This window comes from Berghia stephanieae, chromosome 2, assembly GCF_034508935.2.
Source record: "Berghia stephanieae isolate SIO BIC M18660-M18661 chromosome 2, UCSD_Bste_1.3, whole genome shotgun sequence".
Taxonomy (NCBI): Eukaryota; Metazoa; Mollusca; class Gastropoda; order Nudibranchia; family Aeolidiidae; genus Berghia; species Berghia stephanieae.
The window spans coordinates 3298082-3314458 of record NC_088361.1 but is presented as its reverse complement, the minus strand read 5'-3'; the positions used below and the strand labels follow the sequence as shown (position 1 = coordinate 3314458).

General features: G+C 34.7%; 1 protein-coding gene across 1 annotated transcript; it reads right to left on the bottom strand.

Moving 5' to 3' along the window:
• Window positions 1-5823: 5823 nt before the first annotated feature.
• Window positions 5824-14904, bottom strand: LOC144966685 (ceroid-lipofuscinosis neuronal protein 6-like). Its single transcript, XM_078903444.1, has 8 exons — window positions 14764-14904; window positions 14093-14186; window positions 11168-11282; window positions 10335-10433; window positions 9625-9813; window positions 8861-8916; window positions 7076-7198; window positions 5824-6142 (listed from the first exon to the last, which is right to left on the bottom strand). Exons 2-8 carry the CDS (start codon window positions 14161-14163, stop codon window positions 5881-5883), a joined length of 915 nt encoding a protein of 304 aa, XP_078759570.1. The 5' UTR covers window positions 14164-14186; window positions 14764-14904; the 3' UTR covers window positions 5824-5880.
• Window positions 14905-16377: the final 1473 nt, after the last annotated feature.

The following is a 16377-nucleotide window of genomic DNA, read 5'->3' as shown; positions in this document are numbered from 1 at the left end:
TCCTATTTGAACGAATTCCCCTTTGTCTTACCATTTCTTAGGTGCTTTAATTGTAATTCTAGAACTTTTTACTATCCCATCTTCTTCCTTTTTACTGGCACTGATGTGACCTTAATGTGTTGCAAGCGCCGTAAAGCCATTAAAAACAAACTATTCAGTTTTATATTTTCCTCCACAAATAACAATTAATTTTTAAAAGCTTTAATTAAGATAAGATGTTAAACTGTTTTGATTGGAAAGAAACCCATAGGGAATAAAATAAAAAAGCGTAACATTGTGTTATTTTCATTCAGAAAAATATATGGATCAGAAACTTATATTCTCCCATGGTGGTCGAGAGGTCACTATATTGCTGTGTCTTCTATCCCCCCTAAATCTGCTTCCCTTTTCATGTCGCTCTTGTCTTTGTTCTGGATTGACATATCTTGGGGGAGTCCCATGTTGTGGCAGGGATTCTTATAGGGAAGCAATAAAATATATAGTTCCTTTTTTTTTTTTTGAGAGAGAGAGAGAGAGATTTTTTCCCCTTGTAAATCCATGTTATAATATACTGTTATCGATTTCGTTTTGAATATATATATAATATTGTTCTTTGTAAACATTGGAGTATATACTTCATAGCGTGTGCCTGGATGTGACTATTAGTTTATGTCAAAATAGGCACATTGATATAGATTGCTCATGCAATTTTCTGTTTCATATTTGAACCAGTCCCCTCTGTCTTACTTTTTCTTTGATGCTTGTTACTTGCAAAATTCTAATAAGCGAGTGGTTTGTTTTTTATCTGAATTCAAGCCAATATCAAATCTTATCCCATTTTTGACGTTATTCAATATGTTTAATCTAATTAATTTACACTATTAGTTACTGTCTTTGCCAGTCCGATCTAGTGAGCTTTTGACTACTGCATACCATATGTGAAAGAAATGCACCCTACATATTTTGATGATATGAAGATTCCTCGATTGAATTATTAATACAAGTTACTTGCAATATTAAATTACTGAATAAAGTACATTATTTGTTCGTTTTTTAATTTTTATTTTTGTGCTGTGGTGGCCCATTGTGTTATTGCATATCAAGCAATAACCCAAGCACTAAGTTAGGCTACGGGGTTTTCTTTTATTCCCTCAATCTGTTCATGATTATGCTCAGACCTTAGCAGAAAGCCTGTGAGGGAAATGTCGAATGGGAGGGGGTGTGTTAGCTTTTCTCCAGTAAAATCACTTCTCTGATTAACTTTACATTAGTCGAAGAAATAATTTGAGTTTCTCCCTTTTCGGCGAGGATCAAATACCTGGGTGGGGTCTCCAGAGTGGACAGGGAGGTAACAGTGGGGTTTCTATCCCCCTAAATCTATTTCCAGTTTGCTTTCTGTCCTTGTCTTGGAATGAGATTACTTGGTTTTGTCCTTGATTGAGAGGGAACCGTCAAATGTATGGTTATTTTTGGGAGATATTTATTTCTTAGTAAATCATCTCTAACACGTTGATATATAGATATATATATATATATAGATAGATATATAAATATAGATATAGATTTTTTTTTTATTTTATTTTTTTTTTGGTGAATATGTTTTGTAAACATTTGAGCGTGTACCTCTCAGTGGTGTCTTGTGCTTGTGCTTGTGTCTGAATAGATCTATCTTATTATGAGGGGTTGCCGTATATTTCCTCGTAAATCATCTCTTCATCATACAATTTCTTATTGTTATCTTTTATAAATGTTTTTTATTTTGTCACCATCTGGGCATATTTCTTTAGACTGAATTCCTGTGGTGGTGCCAGTATGGAACTTCCAGATGGTTTTTGACTACCTACAAGGATACATTGTTCTTGGATATACTTCTGAGAAGCGGGTGGTTGGATGGGAGCATCACCCTTGAATCGTATACCTATGATGTTCGCATGGGTGTACGATCCGATAGTGATGTCGTTTCTTCTTCTCTTTACTAGCCTATCCTGCTTCTTTGGTTTGTGATTGTATTTTTGACAGGGGATATTTTTTTTTCTGTAAATCTTCTGCCTGTTTGTTCTTGGTTATTTATAATTTAGCTTATGATATCTTTAGGTTATTATTTTGTTTTACATTTGTACTATTTTTGTTAGTGTTAGATTGCTTGTTTTTTTGTTTCAGCGGTCTCTCATATAACCTCAATTGTGTTGGAAGAGACCTAAAGCAACAAACAAAAAAAAAAAAAAAACAAAAAAAAAAAATACTTCTGAGATCTGTTGAATTTGTCCAATTTGTCCTACGATTTTCCTTGGTTCTTAATAATTAAATCTAAATCTTTTGACCATTCAAAGCATCATCCTTTTTACTGGCGCTGAAATTACCATTAAGTGTCGTAAGCACCATAGAACCCTTTAAAACAAATATCCCCATGGGACTGGAGAACACGCTCCTCATACCCCTGGGCTGGTGGTCTCTTCACCAGTTCGCAACTTCAGTGTCACTGGTCTTTTCTATGTGGCTTTATTTCCTTGTTCTTGGATGAGACCCTGATGGGGTATTAATAATTTTTTTAAATTGAGATTGTATAAAGCCCATTTTCTAAACGTGTTTAGAATGCTTTACAATAATAATAATAATAATAATAATAATACTTTATTGCATCCCAAAAAGGAAATTTTTTGTACAGACGTGTTATAATTTACACATAAGATAAAAATACAATGGAAATAGGATGTATATATATAAAAAAGGAGCAGCTCTATAACCAGAGCTGCGCTTTATAATATGAATAATTTCAACACTGTAAAATAGTTAAAACTGTCACTATAAAATTGAAAATTGAAAAGATTGCAAAACAAATAAATTAATAAATTAATATTTATATTTTTAAAAAGTAAAAATGAGAAATAATTATATAAAATGATTATTGCTTGTTGTTATAAAGCCTAATACTGGACGGCAGAAAAGATTTTCGGTGTCTCTCTGTTTTCGTTGAAATAGAGAAAGGGCGACCACTTCTTTCTGACATAATAATTGATGGTCTTAGTGGATGATACTGGTCATTTAATATTTTAGTTATTTTATTTATACAAAATTTCTCGTATAAAAGATCTACATCGTCAACATCATTTATATAGCGTTTAATGGATTTTTTAATATTTGAATTTATTTTGTTCCTTTCCACTGCTAAGCAATTGCCTCCCAAGCTGTTATACAAAATGACAAAACACTTTCGATTACTGCTCTATAAAATAATGTGCAGAGGGTTTTATCTATTCTAAACTGAGAGAGTTTTGATAAAAAATATGTACGTCTGCACATCTTATGCCTAATTATTTTCAAGTGTTCATCCCACTTGAGCCTGTCATCAATCGTTACACCAAGGTATTTGTAGTGAGGAACTCGCTGGACGAATTGGTCCTTTAATTTTAATGGTTCTATCGGTTCCTTCACTCTCCTAAAGTCAATCACTAGCTCCTTTGTCTTGCTTATGTTAAGCTCTAGGTGGTGGGCATCACACCAAGACACAAATCTATCAATTTCTTGCCTATAAGCCACTTCGTTGCCATTTGTTATGAGGCCTTGAAGAGCGGTGTCATCTGCAAACTTTATTAAAGGTACACTCAGGTTTTGACTTCTACAGTCATTCGTGTATATTGTGAATAATACAGGGGACAATACACAACCTTGAGGAGCGCCAGTATTTGTAGTTATACAGGAAGATTTGTTTTGCCCTAATTGAACATATTGTGCTCTCTCCGTAAGAAATTCGAGCACCCAAGCAATTATATACCTGTTTAAATTCAGACTAGTCAATTTTTGAACAACCAACTGGGGTTGCATTGTATTGAACGCTGAAGAAAAATCTGCAAAAAGCAATCTGCAATAGCTCCTAGCGTGATCTAGATGCCTGTAGATGTTGTTTGTAAACAGCAAAATGGCATCCTCTACGCCACGTCCTGGTTTGTAAGCAAATTGGGTCCCTGACCAACAGCATTACGTTTGTCAGGCGATATTACAATGTTTTCTAAGTCAAGGCTGTTTACGGCTAGGTAGTTGTACACCCGAGTACAGTGAGAATATTAGTAAAGAGCCTTTTCCAGGGACCTAACTTTGCGACGAGCCGGGCTCGAACCCAGGGCCTTCCGGTCCGAAAGTGAGTGTAACACCACAAGATCACATAGCCCATAGGGGGAAGAAAGGTCACTTACTGTGTCTTCTGTCCCTCTTTATCTGTTTTCCAACATTTTTTTTTGGTCTTAGAATGAGATTAGCTACTTGGTTTTGTTCGGACCTTTGCCGCAATCCTTGGCTGGGAAGGAAAAGGCAAATGTATAGTTTGAGTGTCTTCCTCCAAGTCGGATCCTGTACTTGTGTCTGGATGAGACTTTCAGGTGATCTCAAACTAAGTACACTTATAGTGTGCCTGCTCTTGGAATCTAATCTTAATCTTGGCCACTCAATTGACCTTTAACGTATGGCAAATGACATTAAACTTCCAGAACTTATCAAAAACTGATTTAAAAAAACAAATAAACCAATTTGAGACCTTAGCTCTCGTAAAAGGCAAATGTGTTAGTCTGCTGCTTAAAACCTGTATAATACCCATTAACAAGGTGCGATATCTGATAGTGCTTTTTCTTTTATTCCTTGACAGATATTTTGCTCGAGAGTTATTCTTTACCAAAGTCCCTTTGTTCCTCCCATGATGGGCAGGAGGTCACGCAGTCTTCTATCCCCATATATCTGTTTTCCGAGTTGCTTTCTGTCTTCGTCTTGGAATGTGATTACTTAGTTTTGTCCCACACCTGGCTGGAGTCCTTGACTGGGAGGGAAGCAGTCAAATGTATAGTTATAGATTTGGGAGATGATATTTTTTTCTTTGTAAATCATCTCTCTGTTATGTATTGTTAGTTATGTATTCTGTAAACATTTGAGTGTTTTCCTCTTAGCGGGATCCTGTGCTGGTGTCTGGATGAGACTTTAAGGTGATCTCAAACTAAGTACATTTTAATGGTGTGCTCTAGGAATCTACATCTGTTCCCTACTAGAACCAATTCCCATTTGTCTTACTTTTTCTTGAGTGCTTTGATTGTAAATCTAGAATATTTTGACGATTCCAAGTTCTTCTTTTTACTGGCGCTGATATGACCTAAATGTGTCGCTAACGCCCTAAAACCCTTAAAAACAAACCAAAAAAAAAAATATCCCAGTCGACCAGTTAGTATGAGTTACTGATAGAGTGTGGCTCTCCTTCTATTCTGTATGGCTCTCTGTACTTGTATTATAAAAAGACGACTTGGCTTTGTCCAGGTATTGGTCTTAATCTTTCATCATAAAACCGAGAAGTACATGGGCCCCATGAGACTTTTTTATTTATTTAATCTTTCCCATTTTCTAATCTGTGAGAGATGATCATTATTTTTGTTCTCTTGTTCCAGGTTCTGTTCTCTGTCATAGGTCTGATTTATAAAACCCGACATGCACATAGTCGCAGGTCAGATCACCGAACGCAATTTAACATTGTTGGAATTGATGATATTTTGCGTTGGTTTGAGAGTATTTATTTCCATTACAACAATGAGACCATAACAATTCGGGTTGTCAGACCTGCAAAAAAGTACACGTTGGTAAAACCATATATTTCCCTTTTTGGCAGAAACATAATCAAAAGTATACTATATATATATATATATATATATATATATATATATTATATATATATATATATATATATATATATATATATATATATATCAGGCAGAAAGTGCTTTGCATAATCCATATCGGCAAATAAAAACAACTGGTAAAACAGTCAAACAACATCAATGGGTAGATATTAATTCAAAATGACTCTTTTTTTAAAATCACATCCACTTTATTTAAAACTAATAAATTTCATAATTAAAATTGCTACAGCAGCTAAGAAAGATAAAGTGTGTAGTAAGCCCACGGTTCCGGCATGTACAGCCACCCTGGATATTTCTGACGTAAAATGCTGTCATTCCAAAGCATCAAAGACCATACTATAGCCATAACAAGTGTCACGGTGAAGGTCCACAATAAGAACAAACCATTTATATTACACGTTAAACCTTGATAAGATTTATATAAGAAAACAGCCAGCATGCTAAAGAATGTGAATAGAAACAATGGAAAAATTTGGCCCTCCACTACAATATACCTGAAGAAGAAACAAAAAAAAAAAAAAAAAGAAAACATTTTGGGTACTTTCACATAGTCTTTGAAATCCATTTTAACATACAGTTGGCTGAAACTGACAGAAAAAACTTGAGGTTGGGGAAAGTGATAAAAGAAAGCAGCATTTCTAGCGTTTACAGCCCTACCCTGCAGTGTAGATCTCCATGTAATTGAAAACAATCTGTTCTGCTATAAAGTCAATCCTACACTTTGCTTGTCGAAATAATTCTCCACCTATATGCTGCAATGCTTTAACACGTAAAAATATGATGGGCTGGATATCATAATATTTAAACGTTAAATTTAAGATTGCTTCAACCAAATTTGAATATTAGTTCAGTCCAAATAATAAAATCACACAACCATTTTGTTTTAGTTCTCTGAACAGATATATGTATATATATATATATATATATATATATATATATATATATATATATATATATATATATATATATATATATATATATATATATATATATATATATTATTTAAAATATTTACCACAATGTTTGGGGCAGTCTACATCAATGTTTCAGGCTTAATTTGCCATCTTCAGGACTGAGTTGTTTTGTTGACAACAAAACAACTCAGTCCTGAAGATGGCAAATTAAGCCTGAAACATTGATGTAGACTGCCCCAAACATTGTGGTAAATATTTTAAATAATAATTCGCTCCATTACTACATGTCGAGCACTTTTCGTACCATATTTGTATCAAACACGATTCTATATATATATATATATATATATATATATATATATATATATATATATATATATATATATATATATATATATATATATATAGAATCGTGAATATATATAATATATATATATATATATATATATATATATATATATATATATATATATATATATACTTGTCATTCATTAATAGATGTTTACAACTTACCAATAACTGGCTCCACTAAGCACAATGAGAAACAGGCAGAGTGCTGAGTAATTTGGTTTGCGTGAATTTGACGAAAAGCAACCACAGTAAAATAGGAAAAAGCTGAAAAACATTGGAAGATACCTGTAGATGTAAAAAATAAAAAAGTTACACAATTAGAGGATTCTTTCACTACGGTAATTAATAATAGTTGTTTTTTTAAAAATGTATTTCATTTTGCATCTTAACAACTTTGCCATGACAAATGTGCCTACAGTGATAAGCCTTATCACCCCCCCCCCCTCCCTTTCTCTCTCTCTCTCTCTCTCTCTCTCTCTCTCTCTCTCTCTCTCTCTCTCTCTCTCTCTCTCTCTCTCTCTCTCTCTCTCTCTCTCTCTCTCTCTCTCTCTCTCTCCCTCATTTTCCCCAGTAAGTCATATTATACAGCCAGATTTCAATTTCATTAAGTACAAATGGCTTTTTTAAATGAGCCCTTTTGGTGCATACACTTACAGTGCTCTCGATTATGCTTCTTGACAGGTTGACTTATTCGCAAAAGAGTCGATTGGGGTAAAGTGCCTTACCCGAAAACACAATATCGTGTCCGGAATTGTAAAATCATTTTTCGCCATCCGGTCACTGATTATGCATGACGTCTCTTGCCGTTGTTTCAAGACTAGGAATCTTACTCATGCTTGGCCATCGAGGCCATAAAAGGTAATAGTAACAAATAATGCAAGGGATATTTCCTTTTAATGTTAGTACCCCAGAAAGCAGTCCAACAAAGCCAGCATGAGTAATGGACAACATGGGAAAATGCCCTCCAAAGAAGCCTTGCTTGGAACGACTTGTAGCATACGGCACTACCCAGGATAAGCTTCATTCTGAGATCGGTGTTTGACCTTCGGCTATTCTAATCGAACTTGGCAAAATGCGGGAAAACAAAAGGCCCACAATATCCTATGTGCAATGAGAGAACGGAACACGTCCCTCGGATCGTTTAAAATTGCCCTAGGAAAAGGCCAACATACACGGAGACACAGCAAGGTTCTTGAGGAACTGGTGTCAATACCTACTGCAACCCAAGGCAATACTACCACGCCAAAAGTAGTAGCTCCAGTCTTTCGTACTACAGGAGGTACAAAGAAATGGCTGATAATACCTGTTGTGAAAATAGGGCCACTGGATGGATATGACGACTCATTGCAAGTTCTGATTTACAAAGACAAGCATTGCCATCATCTCGCCTTCGACCTTGTGGTTCTATTATACATTATTAATTGCTATGTCCTTTCTCAACCAGTTAGCTGCCGTGCTCTTGAAAAACTCGTATTTAAAAAGCTCGTCCTTCAAATATCGATCGATTTAAATGACCCTCATCTTGACATAACTCAAATCTGGGACTTTGCGAAGTCTTCATTTAAGTCCCAGATTTGAGAGGTTTTGTTTGTTTTTTTTTTTTTTTTGTGTTTTTTTTTTGTTTGTTTGTTTGTTTGTTTGTTTTTGCCAAGATGAGTGAGGATTATTTAAGCCAGGCGATATTTGAAGGACGAGTTTTCTAGCCAAATCTTTAAATACGAGGTTTTCCAGAGTACGCAGTTAAATGGACTAGAAACGTCCTCATCTTTGTTTAACAAACTGGAGCTTATATACTATCGTTGTTTTTCATGTTTTCGAGTTTTGGTCAGCAATATTTACATTTACGGAACCTTCTGTAGTAATCAAACAAACAAAAGAAACACGTAATATTTAAGTGAATCGACTCCTTCTATATAATGAGTGTTTGAAGTCAAATTTTTTGCTTACCACATTAAATGTCCTATAACCTCGTCATACACGTAGAGCAATTCAAATGATTTTACCTGAAACAAAAAAAAACGCCTAATTAATGGATTAATGTGTTGGGAGGTGAGTTTATTGAAAGAAATTCACATGTGACAAAACTGAACAAGAGCTCGGGATGGTATTTAAATGTTTCGAATTGATCGAAACATAATAAATAAAATTATAAACCGCTTTGATAAAGAATAATATACATATGGAATGTTCAACATTAACCACTTGTCACTCAACGAAGTCACTTATTGTTTTGGAGTTTAACACAGTTTTTGGAGAGCCATTCACTTTATTTTTGGAAAAATTGTACTTTAATATACACAGGGTTTGCCGCTATACTACGGTTGAAATGCTTTACAATACTTTATTTCCTCCTCACCCTGCCCCTCCCCTAGAACTAGATGGCCTTACAAAACAAGTATTCTTTTTGATTTTGAGTGTTGGGCGCCCTGGTTATTTCTTGTACTCTTAAACATCGGTCACTACATACAACGGAGTCAAAATTGAAAAAGTCATTCGTGGCCATACGACCAAAAGAACATAAGTTTATCCCGTTTTTCTTTTATTTTGTTTTCTTCGTAGCGTTGAACAGAAAGTAACGATTGTTTGAAATTCTCTGGTTAGGTAGCTGATATATCGTAAAGTGCTTTCCATTAGAAGGGAGAGAGAGAGAGAGAGAGAGAGAGTCTTACGACCATCTTTCTATGTATTATCTGAGAATCCTGTTTACTTACCAGTCCTTCAGGTTTCAGATTTTTCATGATGGGGTTTTCTCGGACACTCAAGTGATTCTTGTATCCAAGATGAATCAGTCGATGATTGACAGAGTCTCCCACCAGATGAATGCTAGCCCCCATGACAAAGATGATCACACAAAGATAACTCACTGCTGTCGACATGCGCTGTTTGGATCGTTCCATCAACTGACAATTATAATAATAATAATAATAATAATAATAATAATAATCATGTTTTAAAATTATTCCATGGTAAAAGACGGATAATCGACGACTAAATGACTTGGTAGGCGTTTCCTCCCCTATGCTACTTAATGCTTTCCATGGTTCTGCAAATACACCTAGTTTTTTTTCCAAGACTTAAAACATTCCATGTCAGTGAAAGTGGGAGTTGGAGATCGAGCGTTATGTATTTTTTAATGTCAAATTGAATGAATTCAATTTTCTGAACGAGAATTTTTTTTTTTAACTCAACAATTCTCAGCAAGCTGGCCAATTATTCAGCAGCTAAATTATTCGTTAGTGGATCTCTCCAAAAGTCGTAGACATTGCCCTTCAACATAAAATAAAAACAACAATGGCCCTTGTAAAGTCTAACGTTTACCCCCGATAAAATCCTTAAAACTTGACGTTGAAAGCCTATCATAAATACAACATTATTATAAGTTCAAGTTCATAATATAATATATGGAAAAAGATCTCCTTACCTTGAGCATACAGAATGGGGTGACGACATTGTATGCCATGTGGAAATAATCTCCTATGCTTGGTAAATCCAGAGGTGACCAAGACAATGGAACCCACATCTAAGTATGGTAAAAGGCAATAAGAAAGTTTTAAAACTAGATAGAAATTTGATTTTGGAATCGAATGAAAAAGCAGTACAACAGTCATAAATAACTGTGAAATTGAATGTAAGCTTCAATTTAATTACGAAAACAGATAGAATGAACGATTCGAGTTTCCCCTTGATCAACAAACAGGATGACTGAAACACTACAGATAAATGAGATGATGTAGTGGCGTTGTTAACAAAGAGAAGAGAGGGGACGCTCAAAGTCTAGATGGATTTATAAGGTAAAGGACGATATGAAAGAAATGGAAATGGAGGAAGATGATGGGATGAACCGAGATGCATGGAAATGTGACATTCACTATGGCAACCATGCAAAATGAGGGAAACGCTTAAAGAAGAAGATTGCTGCTTACCTTTATTTTCTTTAAAAACAATTCAAAGCCCAAGCACAAATCAAAAATTATTAGCAATCCATTGGTATTTAAAAAAAAAAAGAGTTTTTCCGTCAATTTCGATAGTAATTGTAGTGATATATTTATAGAGAGTATGCAGATGACGTCACTCAGGCCTTTGTTATTGATTTTGCCATCCGCGTTTGTGAGTTGTTCTCACTAAACTGTATTAACCAGACTATAAAAGTTCATGGTTACACAGAGTTTGTGTGTGGGTCCGTTATACTTCCGGATGGCAATGTTGTGAACTCCTTGGCCAAGCGCATTCTATCTATAGTTTGGGTAAACATACCGCTGCAATAGGCCGACCAAAGTCAAATATCCAGTTGTTCAGCGCCAAGATCAACCACAGGTCCCAGTGAAAGCTGGAAATGTTCTCGATTTCTTTGTCATTCTTTTCCGAATGTCTGAGGATATGTAAGATTTGACATTATTTGTATTACTACCTTTTCCGATTTCTACAAAAAGAAAAAGCTATATAGAGAGAGGGGCTGATTCAATGAATATTTATATAGAGATTCACAATACCTTATTTATTCCTTCGGTCGGGCTTGATAGACCCACATTTTCCATCCATACAGTACAAGCCACCCGTTAGGGGTCCATTATGTGTTAGCCCTCTTACGATATTTGTCACTGCCTATAGCCATATACTCAGTTACACTTGAGCATAATATAAAAATGGACGTAAAGTGTCTTACACAAGGACCCAACACCGGGACCAGAGTTAAATACCATCCGATCACCGACCACAACTGATATTGCTTTCTTTTGATACTGCTGAGCCAACAACGCCGTACATGGTATAAATGGGAAAGCTTGAAACAGTACAACACACAGAATAAACTTTCCTGGCACAGAACATTTGTAAACGAAGTCATTTTGTTCAAATTCGTCTTTTAAACTTTTGTTATTTGCTCTTGAGCTGATATTAAATGGGGTTGTATTCGAATCGTTCATTCGTTGTTGAGTGTAGTCTTTGGAACCATTTTTGCAATAAAATAAACCTTACAACAAACAGGAACAATTACAATTACAGCACAATTAAATGATGCTACTACTACTGCTACTACCATTACTACTACTACTACTACTACTACTACTACTACTACTACTACTACTACTACTACTACTACTACTACTACTACTACTACTACTACTATTACTACTACATACTACTACTACTATACTACTACTACTACATACTACTACTACTACTACTACTACTAACTACTACTACTACTTTACTACTATACTACTACTACTACTACTACTACTATACTACACTACTACTACTAGTACTACTACTACTACTACTACTACTACTACTACTACTACTACTACTACTACTACTAGTACTACTACTACTACTACTATACTACTACTACTCCCACTACTACTACTACTACTACTACTACTACTAACTACTACTACTACTACTACTACTACTACTCTACTACTACTACTACTACTACTACTACTACTTACTACTACTACTACTACTACTACTACTACTACTACTACTACTACTACTACTACTACTACTACTACTACTGCTAAATAAAGTACCGCTTAACGAAAATTAGATACGAGTCTACTATAATTAACATCATCATCATCATCATCATCATCATCATCATAATCATCATCATCATCATAATTGTTATTATTGATTATTTTATAATAATAATAATAATAATAATAATAATAATAATAATAATAATATTAATAATAATAATAATAATAATAATAATAATAATAATAATAATAATAATAATAATAATAATAATAATCACTGGCGGTCGGTCTATTGAGCAAAGTTGTTTTGTGCCGCCCTATAATTTTCAAATTTAGCAGATACTGCTTTTTGTCTCAATTTTTGCCTATGCTGATTTTCGTTCACACTCGCGCATCTCTCCTGTCTTACTTGCCATGATTGGTACCTTTAACTACTGTACGAAGGTTGTGCGTCATCACGGACGGCTCTCTTTTTCTTGTTGCCCCACGCGAGGCGAGATGACGTGCGACAATGAGCTGAGGGTGGGGTATGGGGGCTACCATGAGCCAAAAAGTCAACAGGCCGCCCAAGCATTTTATATAAAAGACTTGTTTTCTTCTGTTTAAAACCACGGCTATCCACTTCCCACCAGAAACAACGGATACTCTTGACTGCTAAAATAACTAGGTCAGGCCGGCAAATTTAATTTTGCACACCTTGAGGCCTGACTTGGGAGAAATCAAAACCATATCAATTTTATCATTGAAAGAACAGGTTTGTTGTAATCAAACCATACGGATGAAGAAAATTACAATAAATATAGATCTTATGCTATTCGTTTTTCTCAAACGGATGTTAATCATCAATAAGAATATTACACAAATCATTCACCGAGTAGAGCCCCATGATGCTATAAATAAGATTCCAAGTCCATTATCCCGAGACACACAGCAGTTCAATTTGTAGTTATTAGTTATGTTATTGTCTTTGGAGTAGATAAGAAGTGCATTGAGGTTGGATTTTCTATTCCTTCTATTAATGACTGTTATCACAGTTGATATTCGAAGGAAGAAATTTATATGGCAGTCTAATTGCTGTTGTCATATTGTTCTTTTTAAAAAATGATATTCACAAATCACAATGAACAGACGTGTATCGCAATCCATACCGAAACAACAATGAAAGGATCCATAGACTTCAATGATCGGATGTTATACAATTTTTTCTGTAGAGGAAAATCGACAAATGGACCTCTTTTACATAATATATGCCCGTCGTAAATGCCACTTATGTGAGTATATCTCTTCAAAATTCAAACCACACATGACCCCCCCCCCCCCTTTTATTTTTATACACAATATACACACATTCTAAAAAAATACACCCACTTGAACATTGATATTGAGCAATTTCCGCTAAGTGAGCTCAAGACACTTAAAAAGGGCTCCTAAGCCAAAAGCAACGTGAAGACGAGACATATGCCTGTTGGGCGAGATAACATTTTCCTCCAACAAAATCAACACTGCTTCTGGTTAGGTACCTACTCATTTTACACCTGAGTACAGTGAGATAATGTTTTCGATCCATGCCGCCTTAAATAAACAGCCAGCAACCGCCCCTGATAATAATAATAATAATAATAATAATAATAATAATAATAATAATAATAATAATAATAATAATAATAATAATAATAATAATCTGTACGTAGCTACTTACTTGTGCTCACTGCCTTGTTTATGCCGTTTGCTTTGATCTTGTCTCCTCTCTCTCACTTCAGATCTAGCCATATTTGTTATTGGGATGTAGCTTACTAGTCAATAATAGAAAGAAAATAAATCCCAAACACACAAGTTATATTTGTTTTGGTTTTTGTTTTGTTTATTTGTTTGTTTGTTTGTTTGTTTGTTTGTTTGTAATTATTTATATCTGTCCTTAAATAGAGACGGAGAAAGCATAAATTGTGCAGTGAATGGTGATGAAAGATAAATTTTGTTAAGTGATCAAATAATAATACGTACTCCATCAACATTTTCAATGTTTATTTTCTGATTAATAATAATACTAATAATAATAATAATAATAATAATAATAATAATAATAATAATAATAATAATAATAATAATAATAATAATAATAATAATAGGTTTTCCTCATCCGCCTTTCAAATGTATCTTTATTTGAATTTGCGTTGATAGAGATTTCAGAATAAACGCATGATAAACAATAAACAGCTTAACCCAACACACTTGTCGAGGCCATAACCGATAGTTTTAGTTTTTCCTTTAGTTAGACACGAACCACTTCCTTAAAATTTCCTTCTCTCTTTAAACAATTTGTAATTTATCAAATCTATAATATAGGGATTATAGTCTAAATCCAAAACTCACTTTGGCAGAAACGTATTCGTCGTCCAGTAGCTTTATTTTATTGATGAGATGAACAGCGTGTCGAAACACGCCTCGCCATCTATGTAACTGAATGGTTGGTGAAAATGGACACACCACAATATAGACTACAACTTGTAAGTAGCCAGAGGCTAGTTTTATCTTCTGTCACGTGGGCTCGTCTCTCGTCCTTACGTTTATTGGTGTAGCAATGATTGCATCTTATCGACTTGAATCTTTTAAACCGTCGCGTCTATAGCCAAGTGGTTAGAGTGTCTCGACTTGATAATCGACATGAGACGGTGGTTGTATCCTTCTGAACGTAGAAATTGTTTGTGTTGGAGGTATTGTTCGGATCAATACGTTATCAGATACATGAAGGGAGATGTTCACAAAACATGTTTTGAATATCATGTACACAGAAAAAGCAATAGAAAGGAAAGCATTCTCAATTACCAACAATAAAAACATTTTTTATACCATGAATTTAGTCTTTTACCATCTGGGAGAAGGTTTTGTCAGATTAAATGTAGAACTAACAAGTATAAATCAACGTTCGTTCCATCAGCAATAAAAATTTTGAATATTTCATATGGTACAGAAAAACCAAGGATTGATTCGTTGACTGATTAACTGATTAATTTATTTAATGTAAGATTAACTGACCAATTGATAATGATGATAATTTTTGGTGTCGAATTGCCACAATCGTAACAAATTGAAAACGAAATGAATATGTTTATGTTGTGTATATCGCACGTGTGAAAGAAAGAGAGGAAGAGAGAGAGAGAGAGAGAGAGAGAGAGAGAGAGAGAGAGAGAGAGGAGAGAGAGAGAGAGAGAGGGAGAGAGAGAGAGAATGAGAGAGAGAGAAAGAGAGAGAGAGAGAGAGAGGAGGAGAGAGAGAGAGAGAGAGAGAGAGAGAGAAAATAAGTAGGAGTGAAATATCTGTTCAGTGTTACAGTTATCGTTTAACGTTATAACAAGTGTAACTAAATGACAAATTGCCATATTTATGGACAATAAAGATCTATTATTATTATTATTATTATTATTATTATTATTATTATTATTATTATTATTATAACTCGCTCATGGCCAGTCCCAACCCGGGTGAGGACGGAGAAGCGTTGGGCGTAGGGCTAGCTAGAAGGCTGACTTTCCCTCTCTCGACAAGGACCATCAACGTCAAAAAAATTGAATATGAGGACCAAGTATGAGACGAGAAAAGCATCAATCACAGCTAGTAACAGAAATGAATAATTTCAACCTTACCCTACCTGGAATCAGAGCGACCCGTTGGATACATACATGTATAACGTAAGTGCTCACTGGAGAGTTGTTACTGCATTCCAGCCATGGAGAATACAAATGTTCCACATACAGAAGGTATGGCACTTATGTTGTCAAAATCTGTATCGCGGCCTTTGACTTGGATTGGATTGGGAAGCACAAGGACCAAGAATTTTCGAAATATTATTATCTCCGATGAGAATGAACATCATAAATATATAGCCCATCGTTATACGCCAACCAATGATAAAAGTGAAGAAAAATAATATTTATTTTTCAACAGACTGCCGACTGTTTCGGAGAAAGTTATCAACATCCACATTGG